Source organism: Vanellus vanellus, assembly GCF_965231255.1.
Source record: "Vanellus vanellus genome assembly, chromosome: 2".
NCBI lineage: Eukaryota > Metazoa > Chordata > Aves > Charadriiformes > Charadriidae > Vanellus > Vanellus vanellus.
In genome coordinates, this window is record NC_138906.1 from 93,213,083 (window position 1) to 93,232,583 (window position 19,501).

The window sequence follows — 19,501 nt, forward strand, 5'->3', positions numbered from 1 at the left end:
GAAAAACTCTCAAAGGTCTTCAATTATTTTGTTTGGATTTTTTTAACTTTATCGGTGTTTAGGAAAAGAATCATGTAAAACTGACTACCTTAGATAGATATACCTGTTTGTGTATATGTTTATACATGTGTGTGTGTTTGCTCTGCCTTTTCCCAGACTGCATTGTAATAGCACTAGTCTGTTGTATTAAAAACCTGTAGCATAAAATTATCCTGAATTTATACATATTTTCTGAGATGAACAAAATGTCATCTCAGAACATGCACAAAATGTGCGCTCTGAACAATTCTTTGTGCTACCATGTAGACATAATACATTCTTGTTTAAAAGCTCATATTTTCCATGTTAAATCGCAATGAGAGGCTATTAAAAGTAGACTGGTTATAAGCAAATGTAACCTCACTGGAATGTGCATTCACTTTTATCTGTTTCTATCATTTTTTCTTGTTTTAAGGGACAGCATCTTAACCTGCTTGAGTACCATGTACCACGAAGTCAGGGATGCTTAGCAGAGCTCTTCAGAGTCCTAGAGAATCACAAAGCTTTTCTCCAAATCAAACACTACTCCATTAGCCAAACCACATTAGAGCAGGTATTTTTCTCTTTCTTTCTTCTCTTTCTTTCTTCTCTTTCTTTCTTCTCTTTCTTTCTTCTCTTTCTTTCTTCTCTTTCTTTCTTCTCTTTCTTTCTTCTCTTTCTTTCTTCTCTTTCTTTCTTCTCTTTCTTTCTTTTTTTTTCTTTTTGTCTGAACATGCTGTCGACTGTAATTATTGATGCAATAGAATACTATATCATTTGCTGGATTACCCAAATGTATGCAGCAAGCCAGCGGCTGCATGCCATCTCAGGTCTACACAGTAATTTCATGAACCCTGTTGCTTTTACACTGGAGGTTAGCACAGTAAAAACATCACAATAAGCCACATATTGGTACTGTGTGGAAGCATAATCAGTGATTGCATACATCTAGATCTGTGTGGGATGAGACAGTGGGACTGTGAACTGTCACCTCCACAGTCCAAAAGGTGGGATGATACCAATGTCCTTGAAAAGGCTGAACCAGTCTCTGCAAATTACGGTAAACTTTGGACTTATGGGACATTTTCCTTTGAGAATTTTCTTTTACAGTATCGTGCTGCACATTAGAGAACAGTGGAAATGCATAAGCAGACAGAAGAGGTCCCACTTCTAAAGACTGTGAAATCCTATTTGGGCAGAAAGGAGAATAGAATGGTGGCACGGATGGGGTTTGTGGGTGGTTGTGAGGTGTTAGAGCGTCTTCATATGCAACTTCTTATTAAGTACTCTACAAACTGAGGTAGTCGCATCTAGTCAAAATATTTTTCCATGATAGATGGTGTGAACTTATTTTTTTTTCCCGTGTGCAAATCATTAATGAAATATTCTGATCTGTACTGATCTATTAACTGCTTGTAATGATCTATTCACTGAATGGCTGAATATAAAGTAACTTCAGCCTGTTGATTGTTCAGGCATTATTCACTCAAGCTTACTTCCTCGCCATTATTCATCGTGATTCATCACCTCAATAACCTATCATTGTTTCCTCTCTCTGACTAACAGAGTGTCAGTTTTAAAGAGGAAAATAATTCTGAATAACAAACACCCTTATAATGCATCGCAAGTTTGTTTGCATATGAATATGATCATTTGAATCAAGACTAACCGTCTTTTGGTTCCTTGCTGTCAAATAGTTGTGTGGTTAAAAAACAAATAAACCTTTCTGTAGTAAGATCTGTTAAAAAAACAAACAAACAAACAAACAAACAAGGAGGTTGTTGGTTGGAGGCCCATTGGTTGTTAAATCATCACTCTGCAGTGTTCAGAAGTGTACTTTCACCTTGAAATATCTGGACCCTCATCTGTGATGGTTATTGACAGAAAGAGCAAGCTTAAGTTCCTTAGGTGTGTCATTTCAAAGCAAATTAAAACAAATGTTTCCCACTAACTTGTGAACAGTAAAACATAATATTCGTATGTAAGTTGGTAACTCATTTTACCATTATTTTTATAATTCATTAACCTCTGTGTTAGCTGGAGAGGTGAAGTGGGATTAGTTCTAGAGTTTAATAAACATATCTCTAGGCAGGTTCTCCTGACATAAGCTATTAATTTTTGTGCCACAAAAGCTTAGGAAAACAACTGAAAAATATCATCAGCTATGTCTCCAAAGTTTCAGTTCAAATACTATTATTTTGAAAGTCCTACCTTTTTCGTGTCTTACAGGTATTCATTAATTTTGCTACACAAGAGCAAGGAGTCTCGCATTCTTCACAGGAATCTCCTGTTCATCATGGCCACCTGCCAGTCTAGGCTCAGAATAGGAAACAACTTCAGCAGCATATATGTGTGTTTATGTTTGTGTATATATACACACATTTTACATGCAATAACTTCTTAGCTCTTAACAATCTGTCTGTGAGAAACAAACAGTAGAAGCAGAAGTGAGTTTCCATTTGTAGGCCAGAAGTAAACCAAGTAACTGGTTACCTGCAGACCAAAAATCTGCCAAAAAATAATGCTTTTAAATTAACTGAAAAATTATAAGTGGCTTAATTAATGCAGTTTTGTGTATATAAAAAAAAAAAAAAAGCTGATCTGAAATGTCACAGTGTACTGTAGATTTTTTTTTTGTGGTGGATCTACATTCGACTACAGTAATCTTCTCTGCATGCATACTTAACATCTAGTTTTTACATGGCAATGCAAGAAAAAAACATTGAATGGTAGCAATAGCTAGACTATCACCCAATATTCGTATTTAATAGCACAAATTGAGAGCCTTTTGACTTCTGTATTAATTCAGTTCTGTGTTGTGACAAGGTAAATTAGCCTTTTTATTGTATAAAGGATGCACTATATTCCATAAGGTTTTATGTTAAAGAGATTATTAGTGTACTAGTCTGCCTCCCAGTTATCTTAAGTAAATTTAACAAGGTTTCATAAATCATACTTGACAATGAGTTTTTCCCCTTATGCCTGCAGGTTGCTGTTGGAGGAATTCTCAAGTATCTTTTTAAAGATCTATTTCCTTTTTCTCATCTTTTTGTTTCCTGTTTTCAAAAAGAATGTCAAAATTCTCTTTAATGGGCATGTTAAAAGATAATAAGATAAGCATTCAGACATTGATCAATAAACTGTTCAATAAATGTATATTATGATGCTAGATACTTCAGACAAGGCCATTCCATGGCCTTCAGCCTATGCGTGCATAAAAGAAGTAAATATTTAATGAATAAAATCTCCACGTGTATTGTGGTGGGAGAAAAAAGTTATGAAAAAATTTTGGAGTAAACTGATGCCTCCTCCAAAACAAGTCTTTGGGGTTCCTGTGAACAGTAGCTGATGCCACTTTTATTGGACTATGTTGTCTGATAGTTGAAATTGTAGAACTGGTGACTTAGAAGTGAATTGCTGCAATACAACTCTGGTGTGGGCAGGTGCAGGGGAAGTATACTTTGAGATGGAAGAATTTGATTTTAAAGGCACAGTTTTGCAGAGCTGCTGCTCTATTTCCCTGCTGTACGATGATGAAATATTAAAAAATATATATTTGTGTTTTAGGCTTTGCAAGCCGACTCAGAAGACTGTTTATTGAGGCTTGATTTGTTGGTGTGGTTTTGGCCCACTTTGTGTTTTTAAAGTCGTAATTCGGGTTACTGATTTCTATAAAGGTGAAATTAAATACTGGAAAAATAAAACAAAAGGCGAAGATTCATGGACTTGGTCTTCATGTATGTATGAATCAGAGCGAGTGAGCTTATGAAACTGCTTTATCATTAGAATGGTTTGGTACATACAGTCTGCTGTATAATATCAGAACTCTGATGCTCCTCAAGATCCAAAGCACTGAAGAGCCATTAAACCCCAACAGTCACCACCCTGGTAGAAATGCCATGGCACAATGGGGTGGCCGTGTTTGAAGTGAAATCAGTTATATTTAATTTCTGCACGAGGCTGGGAGTAGAAAGTTTCTAAGGTCCCCAATCAGAACAAAAAAAAAAAAAGATTGATCTTACAAAGCGGAGTGTGAAAGAAGTAGTGGAGGTGAAAGAAAAAGAAGGCAGATGCAGGAAATTTGGGCAGAAACAGGGGTATGCTATCATGAAAGTCTCCTGCTTAATTTCAGGATCTAGGGGTAAAAGAAATTGAACGTACAAGGCACCGCCAAGCATTTTTGAGTCATAGTCTGAAACCACTCAACGGGAGAACATTTCTGGAGCTTTTGCTCAAATGAATAAAATAGCAAGTATGGCAAGAACATGTGCGCAGGACTTTTTTTTTTTCTTTCTCTAGTGGTATGTCTAGATCTGTAAATTGCTGCCATTATGATTGATTTGCTTTCTTTGTTTTTGTTTTGTTTTTATAAACTAATATCTCTCTCTCAAACATCACAAGTCCTTAAAAAATGAACTCTACACAAGGAAATTTAGAGGATGGATTCGGGAAAGGAGATGGTGCCAGGTCTCCGGGTGTAAGGCTGCTGAGCCAGAAGGTCCTATTTGTATGAAATTGTGACAAGAGTGCCTATTCTTGCTTCAGAAGTGTGCCAGGGAGTTGAATTAATTAAACAGTCCTGCAGCTCGCTTAGACCAAGGGAAGCATAAAAGCATACAAGACTCACTGTGAGACTGAAAAACAGTGGCCTAGCCGAATGCTTAGATAGGGGAGCTGATTCAGGGTTTGTCTGTATAACACTAATTAAATGTCATTTTTTTCTGATTAAAATGTGAAAGATTATATTAGTTTAACAGATGAATACAGTAAATAAGGTTTACTTCAGATTGATGGTTGAGTAAATTCAGTTAACAGTGTTCTTCTCTTTTTAAATTGCTTCATATGCATCTCAGGAGACCCAATTTAATTCAGGCAAGCAGCAAACAATGTCTGTCTACCAATCCTTTATGGCTGAAGAAGGTCAAAATCTAATTGAGTTCCAGTGTACTGGGTTCTGTTTCAGAGGATATTTTTCCTCTCCTTGGCTTGCTGCATTCCTGAAGTATGTAAGTTTCAAGAAAAGTCTTTTGAAGATTTTTGGGTTTGTTTTTTTTTTTTTTAATTTTTTAAAAAAATAAATTCCTAAACTAGGAAGCTGGACAAAAGGTCGTTTATACATTAATGATGAAAGAATCCTTGCATTCATAAATCACACAGAAATATCTCTTCATCTAACACCTCTGGATTTTGAATCAAAGACAGCTGAGAATTTTAAACAATAACTTGTGAGATATTCATTAGGGAAGCTTCATGTTTTTTCAACTGGAAATTTCTCTATGAAAGTGTGCCCTTGACCCTGAATAATAAAGTAAAATTAAGCTCAAAATTAGAAAAATCAACTGAATTTCTGAACACTAATAATGGAGGGATGATTTTCATGCTTTTAAGGGACTAGTCCGCTATCTAAGCTGAAAGAAGGGCTTCTGTCAACCATAGAACAGACTGTTTCAGGCTCTAATTTAATTTTCATACAATTATAGAATGAGGTGGGCAAAAATAAATTGTAGGTCTGAACCTTAAACCAGAGGATCACAAATTCAGTGGAGGTGGAGGGGTGGTGGTAGTAGTAGACAGGGTAGCGAAACTCATAAATTGTCACTTTGAATCCTGCTATATATTACTTTTCTACATAGATTTTTGTCCTGAAAAGAAAGAACTTATTTCCCTGGATTGGTTCTTTCATGACCAAAGATGATAAATTTCGCCCACGGTAGTGGAAGATGTGCAATGTGATTTCCAGCAGAGAATTGGGTGCTTTTTGAGCTTGTTTTTCCTCATGAAATCCGAATCATTGGGGTCTGAATTCTCATAAATTAGGGAGTTGAATCCGCCTTGCTGGAACTGCTCGACTCCTAGATCAGTCTAAACCCAATTTAGGTAAGAATATTGCTTTCCTGGTCTTTTCCTAGTAAGTAGTAAAGCCGACAGTTCCTTTGATTCAGTTTCAAGTGATTTAATCTTTTTATGTCAGCACTTTCAATTTTTCTTTCTAAAGAATAGGGAGATCAAAGCTAGCAGTGCAAAGATCTTGCTTTAAGTGATTGAGAGCTGACTAGGTCAGTCAGCCTTCCTGAAATTTACAACAGCTAAAGAGAAAACGCTTCCTGAGTTGCGTGTTAGATACTTACATTACAAATAGAACTGATGCTGCAAGCGCAATGAAGGCGGGCAGCGGGTACGAAGCAGAAATCACAGCTATCTTATTCTTGCAGAGGAGGCAACAGTCTGCTGCTACCAACAGGCAAGGTATTGCTGAATGTTTTAACAGATGAAATATGTTGAATGTTTCCATGCTGAATATCTCCATGCTGAATAATGATACGGATCACTGGAAGAAATCAAAACATTTATCTTCTTTATTAAATTGCGGTGAATAGTGTTTAATCAGTGCCCTCATGCCTATGGCTAGGTGGAAATATATGTTGGGGTAAGTTCTGGCTCCTGTCGCAATGGCTCTGTAAAAGCCAAAATTAGAGACATCTGCGCTGTAGAAGTTTATGCATATCTTTAGCTTAGACAAATCAAAACAGCAACGTTCATATCTGCTTTCCCACAAAGCACAAATAGAGAAAAAGGAAATATAAGCTATATATAAGCAAATGATTAAGTCAATAGGTGAGATTTCCTTGTGCAACTAATTTGTTACGGCTATAGGACACCATACACGCGTAATTTTGCTACCAGTTAGGCTGCTGATGCATGCCATGGACAATTTACAGAAGTGCCTTGGGATTCAGCTGACTATGAGATACCCAGCAGGAAAAGAATGGGATCCTCTAATGTGCTGCCATGTAAGGTAAGATCAAACAGGAGTTCTCCCACTCTCATACTGAGGCAACAAATGCTAGTTTATAATTAAGTGTACTGCATTCAATTCAATGGAAGTATCAGAAACACTTTTTTTCTTTAACTACGGCTGAAATAGAGAAATTGCAAACTTTATTCTATCACAGAATCACAGAATTATCAGAGTTGGAAGGGACCTCTAGAGATCATCTAGTCCAACTCCCCTGCCAAAGCAGGATTGCCCAGAGCACATTACTCAGGACTGCATCCAGGCGGGTCTTGAAAATCTCCAGGGAAGGGGACTCCACAACCTCCCTGGGCAGCCTGTGCCAGTGCTCTGTCACCCTCACCGTAAAGAAGTGTTTCCGTGTATTTGAACAGAACTTACTGTGTTCTAACTTGTGCCCATTACCCCTCGTCCTGTCACTGGGAACCATTGAAAAGAGCCTGGCTCCATCCTCCTCCAACCTACCCTTTAGATACTTGTACGCCAAGTACTATATGGCATTTTGACACCACTCTTAGTTCCCGGTCTACATATCTTCCTATATGCAATAACTAGATGCCACAAAAACCTCAACTCTCCCTTTGGACTTAAATCTTTTGAAACTTGATTCAACCTTTACAAAATGTGAAAGTTTGAGTTTTTTTTTCTTTAATTTTATTCCGAGCTGGTTCTTAAGACTTTAATAATTATAGTTGAGAACTCGAGTGAAGGAGTATGTGACATTTATTCTGAATCAAATGGAATATGCATCTAATGATCTAGCTGAGTAGCTGTAGTCATCTAGTACTTTGTAGCTAATGATAATTGTCTAATAAAAAGAACCTGAAATTGTTTTCTTAGAAGTCTGTTATTATGAATAATTCTGTTGGCAATATGTGAATTCATAATAGGTTGAATCTAGGGAAGAGAGTATTCTCAGTATATGAAAGATAAGAATCAAGGTCATGTACAACATTTTGAAGCGTTGTTTTGTTGTTGGGTTGTTGGGTTTTTTTCCTTCCAAAGTTAACTAAGTGCTTAGAAGTGGCACTTGCCAGTGGCTAACTAGTCACTGAAAATGGTTATTGATGACCCAGAGCTGAGACTGTATACGTGCTGGTCACTGAGACAACCCTATGCTCCCATTTTAGTAGTCTCTTTTTTACTAACTGCATGTTTTAGTTTAACTGGTAGTAACAGTTCATGCACAAAATTATATTATATTTTCAAGATTGTCTTTGCCATCTGTGCAATTAGAAATAGATTTTCTAGATGTTCAGCAACTGGGTAACAGGAATTTAAGAATTTCCATATAAAAATTGTTTTAAAGAAAATTTTAAAAATTGCGTTCGCAGAAATGTGTTACAAAGTTATGAGTTATTGTGTGTGTATACTATATGGACGTCTTTCTTAAATCTAGGTGCGAATAAATATATCCATAATTATATCTTTCTAATTGTGAAAAGGATAGATTTATCTTTAAGCCATTTGGACACATTTGATTCTACAGTTTGGAAAATTATCCAAGCTATTTCTATTATTCATGCTAATTGTAAAAAAAAAACATAACCATTTCCATCTTTTAATTTTCAAAACTTAAGAACTCTTACAGTTAAATTTAATTTGTAATTTAATACTGTTCGTGAGTTTGAAGTTGGGCCTGTCCCAATGCCAGGCTAAAAATGATCAAAATAGCACAAGGACTCTGATTGCTGAAGGATGGGAGGAGCGAAGGAGTGCTGCTGGATGGGTATGTAATCTTGAGCCACATGGTCACTTTACATAATGAGGAATGCAAAACAACATATAACAAGTGAGTTCTAGCCAAAATGTTTAGTTAGAAACATACATTTTTTTGCAAGACTTTCTAGCACCTAGATGAAAAGTGCTATAAAACAGTTGTTTTGATTTTTTATTTTTTTGCTTTTAGAGGAAACCAACAGACTAGCCCAAGGAAACTTGATCCCCTTTCCCCGTTATGAACTCTTTATTGGAAAAAAAGATATTACTCTACAGCATAGCTACCAGTATCACAGTCAAACAAATAAAAATCTTCCAAAGCTAGTTTCAAATCCAATGCAACCATATGCTAACAGTGCCTTACATATCTTTTTTTTTTTTTAATTCCTAGATATGTTTTCTTTTGTTATGCTAAAGAAGTGTTAGCTACATCAAATGGAGAAGGTGGTTGGAGACATTTTATACAACAGTGTATTCGTATTTCAAGCAAATTGTGGTAGATAAAATTGGACAATGAAGACTGCAGTCCAGTTGCCGGATGTGTCCTGAAGGCATGACAGTCCATGATTTCAAAAACTTTCAGTATAAATAGTCAAAATAGTTTTACAAAACAAGGTAAGAATGACTAAGTCGCTTGTCTGAGGTTGCTAAGGAAGATAATGGCAAAATTAGGAAAAAAACCCAATTTTTTTCAAGATTAGTAAAACACATGTGCAATCTTGTTATTGAGTTTAGAGACAGCCAGCTAGCAAGTATCTGGATTTTTTAAGTCCATTGGTCACATGAGACAGGTTTCACTGGTTTTGGGACTAAATAGAGAAAGGCTGTGTAGCTCAGTGGATCTGAAAATAAGGCAGAGTCTTATCCATTGGCCAGATCTTCAAAACTAGCCCACGTATGCAGCCAGACCAAAAGACAAAGAGTATGACAGGAAAGAGGAATTAAGTAAAGGAAAGAGGGAACAGAGTGAAAGAAAAAAGTTTTCTGAGACAGAATTTGTATTGCTGTAAGATTGAAGTGGAGGAACCTCGGAGGCAGCCTGCCAGTGGTGGTGTCTTTCTCAGAGCCAGAGAAGTAAGAGAGAGGTAGTGTAAAATATTTTGGGGAGGGAGGATAGGACTTTCATAAGATAACAAAGAAAATATTTAATGTCAGTGGAAAAGAAACCTGATAGAATACGATATTCTTCTCCTTGTTAATGTCTATTGACACTGCTAGGCCAAGTTTATTTCCCATTTGGAAGGTTGCTTACTATGTATGAACTTGGCTGGTATTGTGTTTGTGTTGATCACCTACAATCTTGCCTATTTCTAGGGCCTTTGTTTTTTTGTTTCATTTTTAACATCCTGTTGCCTGATAAAAAGTATGGGATGAAACACTGACACATCAGGATGGCAGAATTCTGTATTACTGGGGAAGTGTGAAGCAATAGAGAGCCAGGACCTGACCTTCAGTGGGAATTGGGTTACATCAGCATCTTTTAGAGCTTGACCCTATGTATTCTTTGCTATTTCTTGTGCTGCTTTTTGTTACCAAACACATTGCTACGAAAAATTAGAGTCAAATTCTGTTTTCTCAAGAACTTAATTCACTGTGGTCCCATAACAGTTCAGTCAGAACCCGGCAAGCTATTAGCAAAATTACTTACCTTGCCTATTGTTCCACAAAACTGGAAGTTGGCTTGAACCTTCAAGCAGACATATTGAAGAAAAAAACCCAACCACTACAGATTTTGATGACACCAAGTGGAGCGGTGTGCTTGATGCTCTATAGCGGAGGGTTGCCATGCAGAGGGACCTGGACAGGCTTAAGAGGTGGGCCTGTGCAAACCTCATGAAGTTCAACAAGGCCAAGTGAAAGGTCTTGCAGCTGGATTGAGGCAATCTCAAACATGGACACAGGCTGGGAGATGAGTGGATTGAGAGCAGCCCTGAGGAGAAGGACTTGGGGTATTAGTGCATGAAAAACTGAATATGAGCTGGCAATACGCAATTGCAGCCCAGAAATCCAACTGCATCCTGGGCTGCATCAAAAGAAGCATGGCTAGTAGGTCGAGGGAGGTGATTCTGCTCCTCTACTCCACTCTGGTGAGACACTCCACCTGGAGTACTGTGTCCAGCTCTGGAGTCCTCAGCACAGGGAAGATATGGACCTGTTGGAATGGGTCCAGAGGAGGGCCACAGAAATGATCAGAGGTCTGGAGCACCTCTCCTATGAGGACAGGCTGAGAGACTTGGGGTTGTTCAGCCTGGAGAAGAGAATGCTCCGGGGAGACCTTTATAGCAGCTTTGCAGTACCTACAGGGGGCCTACAGGAAAGATGACCCTCTATATATCAGGGAGTGTAGTAATAAGATGAAGGGTAACAGCTTTGAACTGAAAGAGGGTAGATTTAGATTAGCTATTAGGAAGAAATTCTTTTCTGTGAGGGCCGTGAAACACTGGAACAGGTTGCCCAGAGAAGTTATGGGTGCCCCATCCCTGGAGGTGTTCAAGGCCAGGCTGGATGGGGCTTTGAGTAACCTGGTCTGGTGGGAGGTGTCCCTGCCCATGGCAGGGGGGTTTGGAACTAGGTGGTCTTTAAGGTCCCTTCCAACCCAAACCATCCTACGATCCTATTATCTTCCTGTTCACATAAAATTACATCGTTTTTTACTCACTTGCTCCCCTCACACCCTGTTCCTTTGATCCTGCTCATATGATCATGAATTGCATTTATTCCCATGTGTATCTTCTGTTTACAATTAGTTTAGATATAATATGTAATAAAATTTACATGTTACACAGCATTTTATCTCAATCTTAAATTCATGTTCTAATGAAGCTGTGGCTGCAGATAAGAAGGCAGGGAGGTGACTTTTGGCCTTAAGAGGAGGAAAAATTTGATCCAGTGTTTCGAAAAGAACTGACTACGCAGCTATTATTAAAAGCTGACTAGAGGCTACAGTTTTCTTATACAAAAAGGTGTAATGGAAAGGAATAAAGGGCAAAAGACCAGTGACATTCAATTTCTCCAAACACTAACAAGCCCTCAATTATTCATTTGCAATTACAGTTCACTGGATTAGCTACATGAAAACAACATAACATGGGTTCTCTCAGGCAGATTCTCAACGAGGGTGTTAGAAAAGAAAGGTTAGAGAGGGTAAAGAATGAGAGTAGTATGGCTTTGAACTTGTTCGCTAAATTGATTCAGCTTGGATTTTCCCCATCCTCTGTGCACTTTCTCCTTTCTTTGACTTCTGTGCCTCACACCTTCAGGTGAGAGTAGCAGAAACACCGAGCCTTTGCTACGTGCCTGAACTCAGGGACGGAGTCTGACAGCAGATATCTAATGTTACTCTGTGCCTGAAGGGTGCACGTCTCTAGAAATTGTGAAGAATCCTCTTTTTAACCACTTCAAGACAGGAGCCATGGGAAGAACTGGAAAACTTCTTGCTGTGAGCCTTCCTCCCTTATAAATACCTGCGACTGCACATATATAGATGTAGCGGAGAAAACTGCCCCAGGTTTTTCAGGAAGGATGAGATTTTGTGTGCACCAAGGTTGCATTTGCTAGGACTTTGCTCAAGATTATTCTTCTTTTAATATGCTTTTATCAATCAATGCTTGCAGTCTTTGGTTTTTACCTCACTGCTGTCAAGCCGCACCTCGCTTCATGGTTTTTTGGTACTGTTTTACACAGGTCTTTAAATACACCACAGCTGAAACAGCCTCAGCATCTGTTTCCCTTGACAGCTGATTTGCCTTTTGCTCACTATACTGGTGCCAGATCTTGGATGTGAAAAACTTCCCCTAAATTGTCTTTGTAGGGAATACTGAAAAGCTGGAACTTTTTCTGCAGACCATTACTCTGTTTCACTTCTGCTGAATCATTAAAGCATTTTCTCTAAATAAATTTTCTGCTCTCAGAGTCCTCAAAGACATTGGCATCTCATCTATTCTGCCCAGTACCAGATCTCACAATTACTCTTAGAGTCTTCCATCAGAGAGTGCATCATTAGGTGTCAGGTAAAAAAAACTGAAAAAGACCTGAAAGAAAACACTGATGTTTCTGCACTATTTCCAAAAAATATATGTGGAGGCCCATTTATTAGAGAATGTTTCCTAGTAGCTGAGTTCACAAGAGCAGCAAGTGTTTACAAACATTAGATAAAATTCACAGAAAGGAAATTTTGAGTCTATTTGAGCCAACATTCAAGATTCAAGGGTGGGAGTCAGAGTTCTTTTTGCTGTATGACTCTCATGTACGTTGCCTATGTGCCTCACCAGATCTAAGCGCTGGGATTTGAACATGCTGCTTCAATAATTGCAGAAAGTTATGGAGGGCTTTTGGCAGCTAATTTTCATTCATTGCTCTACGAATTAGAGCTTTAGTTGGTTTCACAGGCTGGGGAAAAATGTCCTTTTGACCACTAGTCTTTCTTCAGGTGACTTAGGAAGTGGTGAAAAATGTGCCTGTCTCACGGAAAGGTCCTTATTGACAAAACCAAGAGCCCAAAAAATGTCTCAAAAGTTATAGACAGGGCTTTTTCAGTGGATCTGAGCAGAGCTGGAAAATCTACTGTAGAATTAATTGCTTCTGTTCAAGGTTTGAATCTACTGAGGCCGGAATAGGTGGGGCTGTGATTACCAGTCTGACTGGTGTCCTCAGGTCAGTCCTTTCCTTCTGAGCTGGATGGGAAATGTAGAAATGAAGAAAACGCTGCAGGTGACCCCAGTTGCTGCATTTTCTGCCTCTGTTGCTACGCAACAGACAAAATAGTTATGACACTGATTTAGATCACAGTAATATACAGTGACATAAAAGTAAATATTATGTTTGCATGTGGCCCTTTGGCTTTAATGGAGCCCAGAGGGGGTGTAGCAGTCCAAGTCTTAATGATATTATGACAGCAAGGTCTGATGGCAAGAACCATCTCAAAAGGACACCACCTGCTGAGAAGAGCCACTAAACTAGGTGTAAAATAGATAGAGAAACATCTGAAAACAATGGTGGTGGACCGGTGAGCATGAAGAAAGCGAGGACCTGTTCTTTCATGCAGTTTCTTCCAGCAGAAGGCAGCTATGTTAGCTAGCAGCATTGCAAAGGCAGGGCTGTGCCTGCTCCAGAGGCCACAGTGCTTTTTCCCTATTATTTGGTTTGGGGAAAGGAACAATCCTTACACGGACTTTCTGTATATTGTAATATGTTCTTTTTTAGGGTCATCTGGTCTGTAATTGTTGAAATTCATCTACTTAAAAGCATTGCCAGTTATCTTTTACAAAGAATAACAAATATTCTTTGATAAGAACCCAGTAATATACAAGCCATTCTTGTGGGTTTTTTGCTTGTTATTCCCCCTTCATTTTTTTTTTTTTTCTTTTCTCTTTTCTCCCCCCCCGCCCCTCCGCTGGATAGGGGGGTGGTTTGTTTTACGTACGGTTCATTGGTTTTTGGTTTTCATTTTCCGTGTGGGAAAGTAGAAGATTGGGAGAAGAAGTTGATGAATAAGGTATTTGTGGCCGTGAAGTTTTTCAAACAAAATAGAAGATCTTTTTAAAAAGTGTTAGGCCTCTTCTTCTTTTTTTTTTTTTTTCTAGTCTACCAAATGAAAATTACTCTGAAAATTAGTTTTTAGGTACCTTTGAAAACTTTACGCATTTTACCCTACAAATTTGACCAACTAAACATAAGCACTTACTTTGGTAATAGATATATTCATGATTGCTCTAGTTCGTTCACTTATCTGTGTAGAGATTTTATGTGGCTTTACCTTGTCAGTGCAGATAAAGTATTTACTAAATTTAAACAAAACTTCATTTTCCACAAACATATTGTATTCCATTTTTTTACCAAAACACAATAAAACAAAATATACAAAATATTAAGCGGTAGGTAAAAGGAAATATATTTCTACTCAGATATGAATAACAGATTAGAACAATCTTTAATTCACTTTTATCTTGCTTTGATCTGAAATCAAACCGTAAGCAGCCAGAAACATTAAAGACTGGGAAGAAATAAGGATGATTCATTTTCTTGATTCACATTGAATTGATTTTGTAAAGAAAGGAATATGACCCTGTTTGTTACAGTAGCTTTATGTGGGCCTTTTAAAATGTTTTCAGTTTATTTCTCAAAAGGTACACCTGTGTATCAAAAGAATCTGTCACTGTATCAGTGATTCAGCATTAGGCATGAAGCTAAAACTTTCTCTGGTATTCATCACTATCTTTTAGTTTTTCCTTCTACATAGCAGTTGGTTTACATCTGCTTTACAGGACTGAGGCACTTATCATGGCGAAGGAAATACAATTGAAATTGGAGTCCACAAGTGAAAACTGTTGCCCTCTGATATATCATTAAAGAATATGACATTCAATTAGAAATGGGAACTTGAAATAATGTTTATATGTTAAGACCATCGTTATCTATAGCAAGTTTGATACAGTAGTTTGTAGATGTAGTAAAAAGACAAAAAGGGTTTTATATCTTTCTGATCCAAGATGTTCCTGTGTGTATCAAAAATAGCTTTTAAAAATGTATTTGAAAACTACGAGAAGAAAGGGCTCTGCTCTTCTCCATCTCAAATTCAGACAGTGGCAGGAGGATTGTGCTGATGCAGCAGAAAAGGCTTTGGTCCCCTCACATTTTATTGCCCTGGGGATGCTTCCAGCTTGCCACTGGCACAAGTCAGACTGGACAAAGTACAAGTGTTAATTTTCTAGGTTCTGCCCATGTTTTGATCACATAAAAATATTTTCCACAGTCGATTCTGTAGATGCTTTTACTGCAAGTACTCCTACTCATCAGGAAGCTAATTAGCACGGTCTTGTCTTGCTAGTTTGATGTTTCAGTCTTTAACTTGTTCCACCGAGGAGCCTGGGAACAGCATTGGTTGAGGTAGTTTGGAGCTACAGGCACCCAGTGTGTCATGCTGTGTTAATGTTTTGGATCTTAGCTTTGCAACTTTTCTTTTTTAAGATAAAGGTGAACCTTTAAAAGGTAGTAGCAGTGGTGTTTGGGGAATAATATGAATTTGCTGCTTGTTGTCCTGTGCAAGTGTAGCAGTACTGCTTCTCATACATAATCAAGTAGTTCGGGCGTTCATTATTCAGGAATACCGCCATCTATAGCAGGCTATAAGTATTAATGATGACAGCCAGTGGAGGTTTGCTTTTCCTTTAAGCTTAGAAACTTGTTTCTTGAAGCTGATAGTTGCTAGTTTTATGCATTTGCACTACAACGCAAGTAACTAAGTACAACAGGCACACACAGTTTTTCTTAGGTTATAGGAAAGTCTAATTGATGATCACAACTGGGGTCTATGACACCGATATCTAATTAAAACGTGTGTTTAAAAGCAGCTGTAGAAATGCGTGTATTTGTACTTCATTTCTCAAGTCCAAACATTGCTTTGTCCACAAAAGATAAGACATACTAATTTGAGCAATGTAAAGGACCTTACAACAGTTCACATTACTTAGTGGCATGTCAGGTGAAGGTTTACATTTCAAATTATTGGCATAATAAAGGAATTCTTGGTTCTTTCCTATCAAATCACTTTGGTTGGATGTGATAGGAAAGGAAATAACGAGAAAAAAGTTCTGGTTAGGGATAGGTAAAACTGTGCATAATTTCTTGGAACACTAGAGGGAGTAAGAAGGTAAAGCTCTTCAAAGAGCAGCTGCTTCCTCGGAGGTTGAATCCTCTGAGAGTAAGTTTGCCATACCAGGCAGGTAATTAAAGCAAAGGCTATTATATAATTTAAAAAACCAACCAACCAAACAAACAAAAAAAAAAAACCAAAAACCAAACCACAAAATCCTAAACCCCAAATCAAAGTGATCTCTTACATGTTTTTTGTTCATTTGTTTGGGTTTTTTTGGTTGTTCTTTTCCCTTCCCACCCCCGGTACTTCCCATTGAAATACTACCAGCATTCTTCCCCCCCCCCCCCCCCCGCCCCAAACTTTTGTTTAGTGTTTTGAGGGGACACTTTTGTTTTCATGTCTCTGAAGGCTGAGTCTGTGTTCATCTAGGCTAATGCTAATGGACTGGCTGTGATGGAAACCAAAGTCCTTGTTTCTCCTCATCAGAGACCCCTTTAGGCAAATGTTAACCTGCCAAGAGCATGTGCATTCCAAGGAGGATTTGCAAATGAGCTAGTTGTTTCCCAAGAACAATATTTCCTGACCTAAATCTTTCTGCACTAAGAAAAAAAAAAAAAAAATTAATGGTATGCTCTAAGAGGCTACTGCGGATGAGAGAATATTTTCTCTAGTGTTCCCCTTGCCCACTCATATTAATATTAACTATTTCTAGAATACGATAATAAATTCTGGTGAGCATAGTCTTTCATTGTAATTATTCGCAGTACTGACCCTGTGCCTATAAACAGATGTTTTACCTAAGTGGATTAGCCCACTCGCATGTTCTTTTAAATAACAATCTGTGGTAGCCTTGGAAAGTCAAAGACATTTGGGGAAATATTCTCATCTCAATGTGTTGGATATTACTGGCTGACTCCTGCTGGGATTTGTGAACAACATTGCCAGTTCAATGAATTGTAAATGCAACTCTACAATACTGAAAAAGCCTGGTTTTCATGTGGCAACACAAGCATCACGACGGTAAATAAATTTAAGTGTTCTCTTTCCTGTTTTCCTCTATATTGCTAGAAATCTTAAAGCACTGCTTTGGATAAACGAAGAGGTTATACCCACTCCTGAGGCCTGTGGGGGAGCTGGGGACTGGCAGGTGGCTGCAGTCCTTGCCACAGGGATACCATGAGATGCAGAGCGCGTGTAGCAGGTGGTACCCAGTACAGAGAGCTGGACTTCTGTCTCTCCCAGCTTGCCGAGAGATGCTTTGGTTTGACTTTACAGCACCGGCAGCAGGAGGTGGGACAAATTCCCGTAGACAGTTGCTTCTTCTAAGGCAGAAGTGGGAAGAAACTCTCTGCATGCTTTTTTCCCTCATCTGATTTACACAGGAGTAGCCACACCAAGACTTCTATGTTGACTGTATTGGCTTTGCCCTTGCAATGCTTCTGCTAAATATAGTAACAATATGACAGCAATGGCAGCATATATATGACCACAACATGTCAGCAATGCCAGTTCTCGCCCGCAGGACTCATGGTAGCACGAAAACCAGTGTGTAGTGAGATGTGGAGCTCTCTTTAATAGTTCCCTGCTGCAAGCAAATAGTACATTTGTCTTCGATATTTGTGCACTCATTGTAGCTCTGTTGTAATAACTTCTGCTTTGCAGTTAAATTCTCCCTTAAAAATAATGAAAAAAAGCGCTAACCCTTTGTATAAGCTTGAGTTTATTTCTTGACTATATGTGTTGATATCTTTGTTACACCTCAGCTTTCTTTGCCGCTGTTGTTACAGTAAGCAAAGGTAAGCCAGTTTACACCAGTTGATGATCAGCCTTGGTTGCCTAAGTTTGCAGTTACCTCTCAAATTTCTCAGTAGCTGTCAGTAAGGAGGTTTGGTGACTTCAGTAATTTCACTGAAACCAAGAAATTTCTTTCATTTCCACTGATGTGAGAATAAAGACAGGCCCATAGTTTTTATTTGAAATGCACATAAGTTTGATCTTCCAGTCCTGTTCATAAATCCCCTGTGTTTTATAAGCTGGTAGCTATTGTCTCTAAATTACCTACATTTTTCCAAAACTAGTCATCCAATATTTTTCCACTATTGCTATGAACAGCTAATATAACGACATGAGTATGACAGAAAATTCTCACTTACTTACTTGCGGCATACTTATCTGACTTAGGTACATTTCCTAGGATGATAACAAGGAGAGTGCTAGCAAGGCTCTGTCCTCGGATTTTACTGTAGCCCACCCCACGATGTGGTGAAGCAGCGATATGCTGAGCAAGGTCCAGGCGTGTGTTCAATGAGCCCTGCGGCAGTGCAAGAGCTGCCACGGTGACGGGATCAACCCTGCAGAGTTCTTCTCCTGAGCCGGCAATTCTCTCTGCAGGACTCTGCCTTGGTGCATGCCCTTCCACTGGACATCTTTTAGCACTTTCCTCTAATAGCACTTTAAATATTTATTTCTAAGTATCCTTATTTATGGAAACAAAACTTTATTTCAAAGTCAGGTCTGAGGTATCCATGGGAGGTGTCAGGAAGGCTTTTGCAGCCTGACTTGAGGCTTGATGTATTCTTGAAGTGTAGGTGTTTGACTGAGAAGGTAAGGCCAGAACCACTACTGCTATTACATAGTGAAGGTTTTGTACTGAAGCATATTCCTCCCCCGTGTAGTCTAACAGTACAATACTGCTCTTTAAGATTAACTTAGTCACTACAGATCCCAATTTAGGAAAATATCCTTCTTGATGGCAACACTGAAAGAGATATTTAACTATAATACTTAAATCTCATTGAGAACAAGAGAGTTCAATGCATGCTTGAAGTTTAACATGTGCTTAAAATGTTTCTCCATATGTGAAGGATGTGTTGCCTAGCTGCATCCAAGACTCTGGAGACAACTCCAGTCCTCTGCCCCCTTCTGAAGTCAAACTCCCTTCAGCTATGCAGGTCACTACTGTCACAGGTTCACAGACTATGGTCTGTTCTGATCATCTGATCTGGCTTCCTGAAGGTAAGATCTCAACTTTTGCACCAAGCCCACAGCTGTTTGCTGAGTCAGAGCAGACCATAGGAAAAAGAAGCCACCTGAGCATCCAGTGCTTAGAGTTGGAGGGTCAGCCGTGCTGTTGGGTAAGCTCTCTCAGCCATTAATTTCCTTCTGTGTTCAAAGTACAAGTTTAACTTTGACTCTGAATGTGTCTAACTTTTCAGCTGGTTTATTTTTTTAGCACCTTTGATATACTCGTCTTTGCTGTCTGCCATCCTTTCACAGTCTTGATGCAGCTAAAATGATAAGAATTTTCATTTCCAAGATTTTTTGTTTACTTTTTGTTTTCTGAGGGTTTGTGGGATTCCAACTGTTCTAGGAGGACA

The 19,501-nt window shown here is 38.5% G+C and overlaps 1 protein-coding gene across 1 annotated transcript in view; it reads left to right on the forward strand.

Annotated features, from left to right (window-relative positions):
- The window catches only part of ABCA13 (ATP binding cassette subfamily A member 13), a gene marked incomplete at both ends in the record, with an annotated part of 191,390 nt that extends 189,056 nt beyond the window's left edge, over nt 1-2,334 (forward strand). The window contains 2 exons of the mRNA XM_082499202.1: nt 455-592; nt 2,248-2,334. Of these exons, the coding sequence (XP_082355328.1) occupies nt 455-592; nt 2,248-2,334 (225 nt within the window). The remainder of the gene's footprint in view (nt 1-454; nt 593-2,247) is intronic.
- Between the last annotated feature and the right edge of the window lie 17,167 nt (nt 2,335-19,501).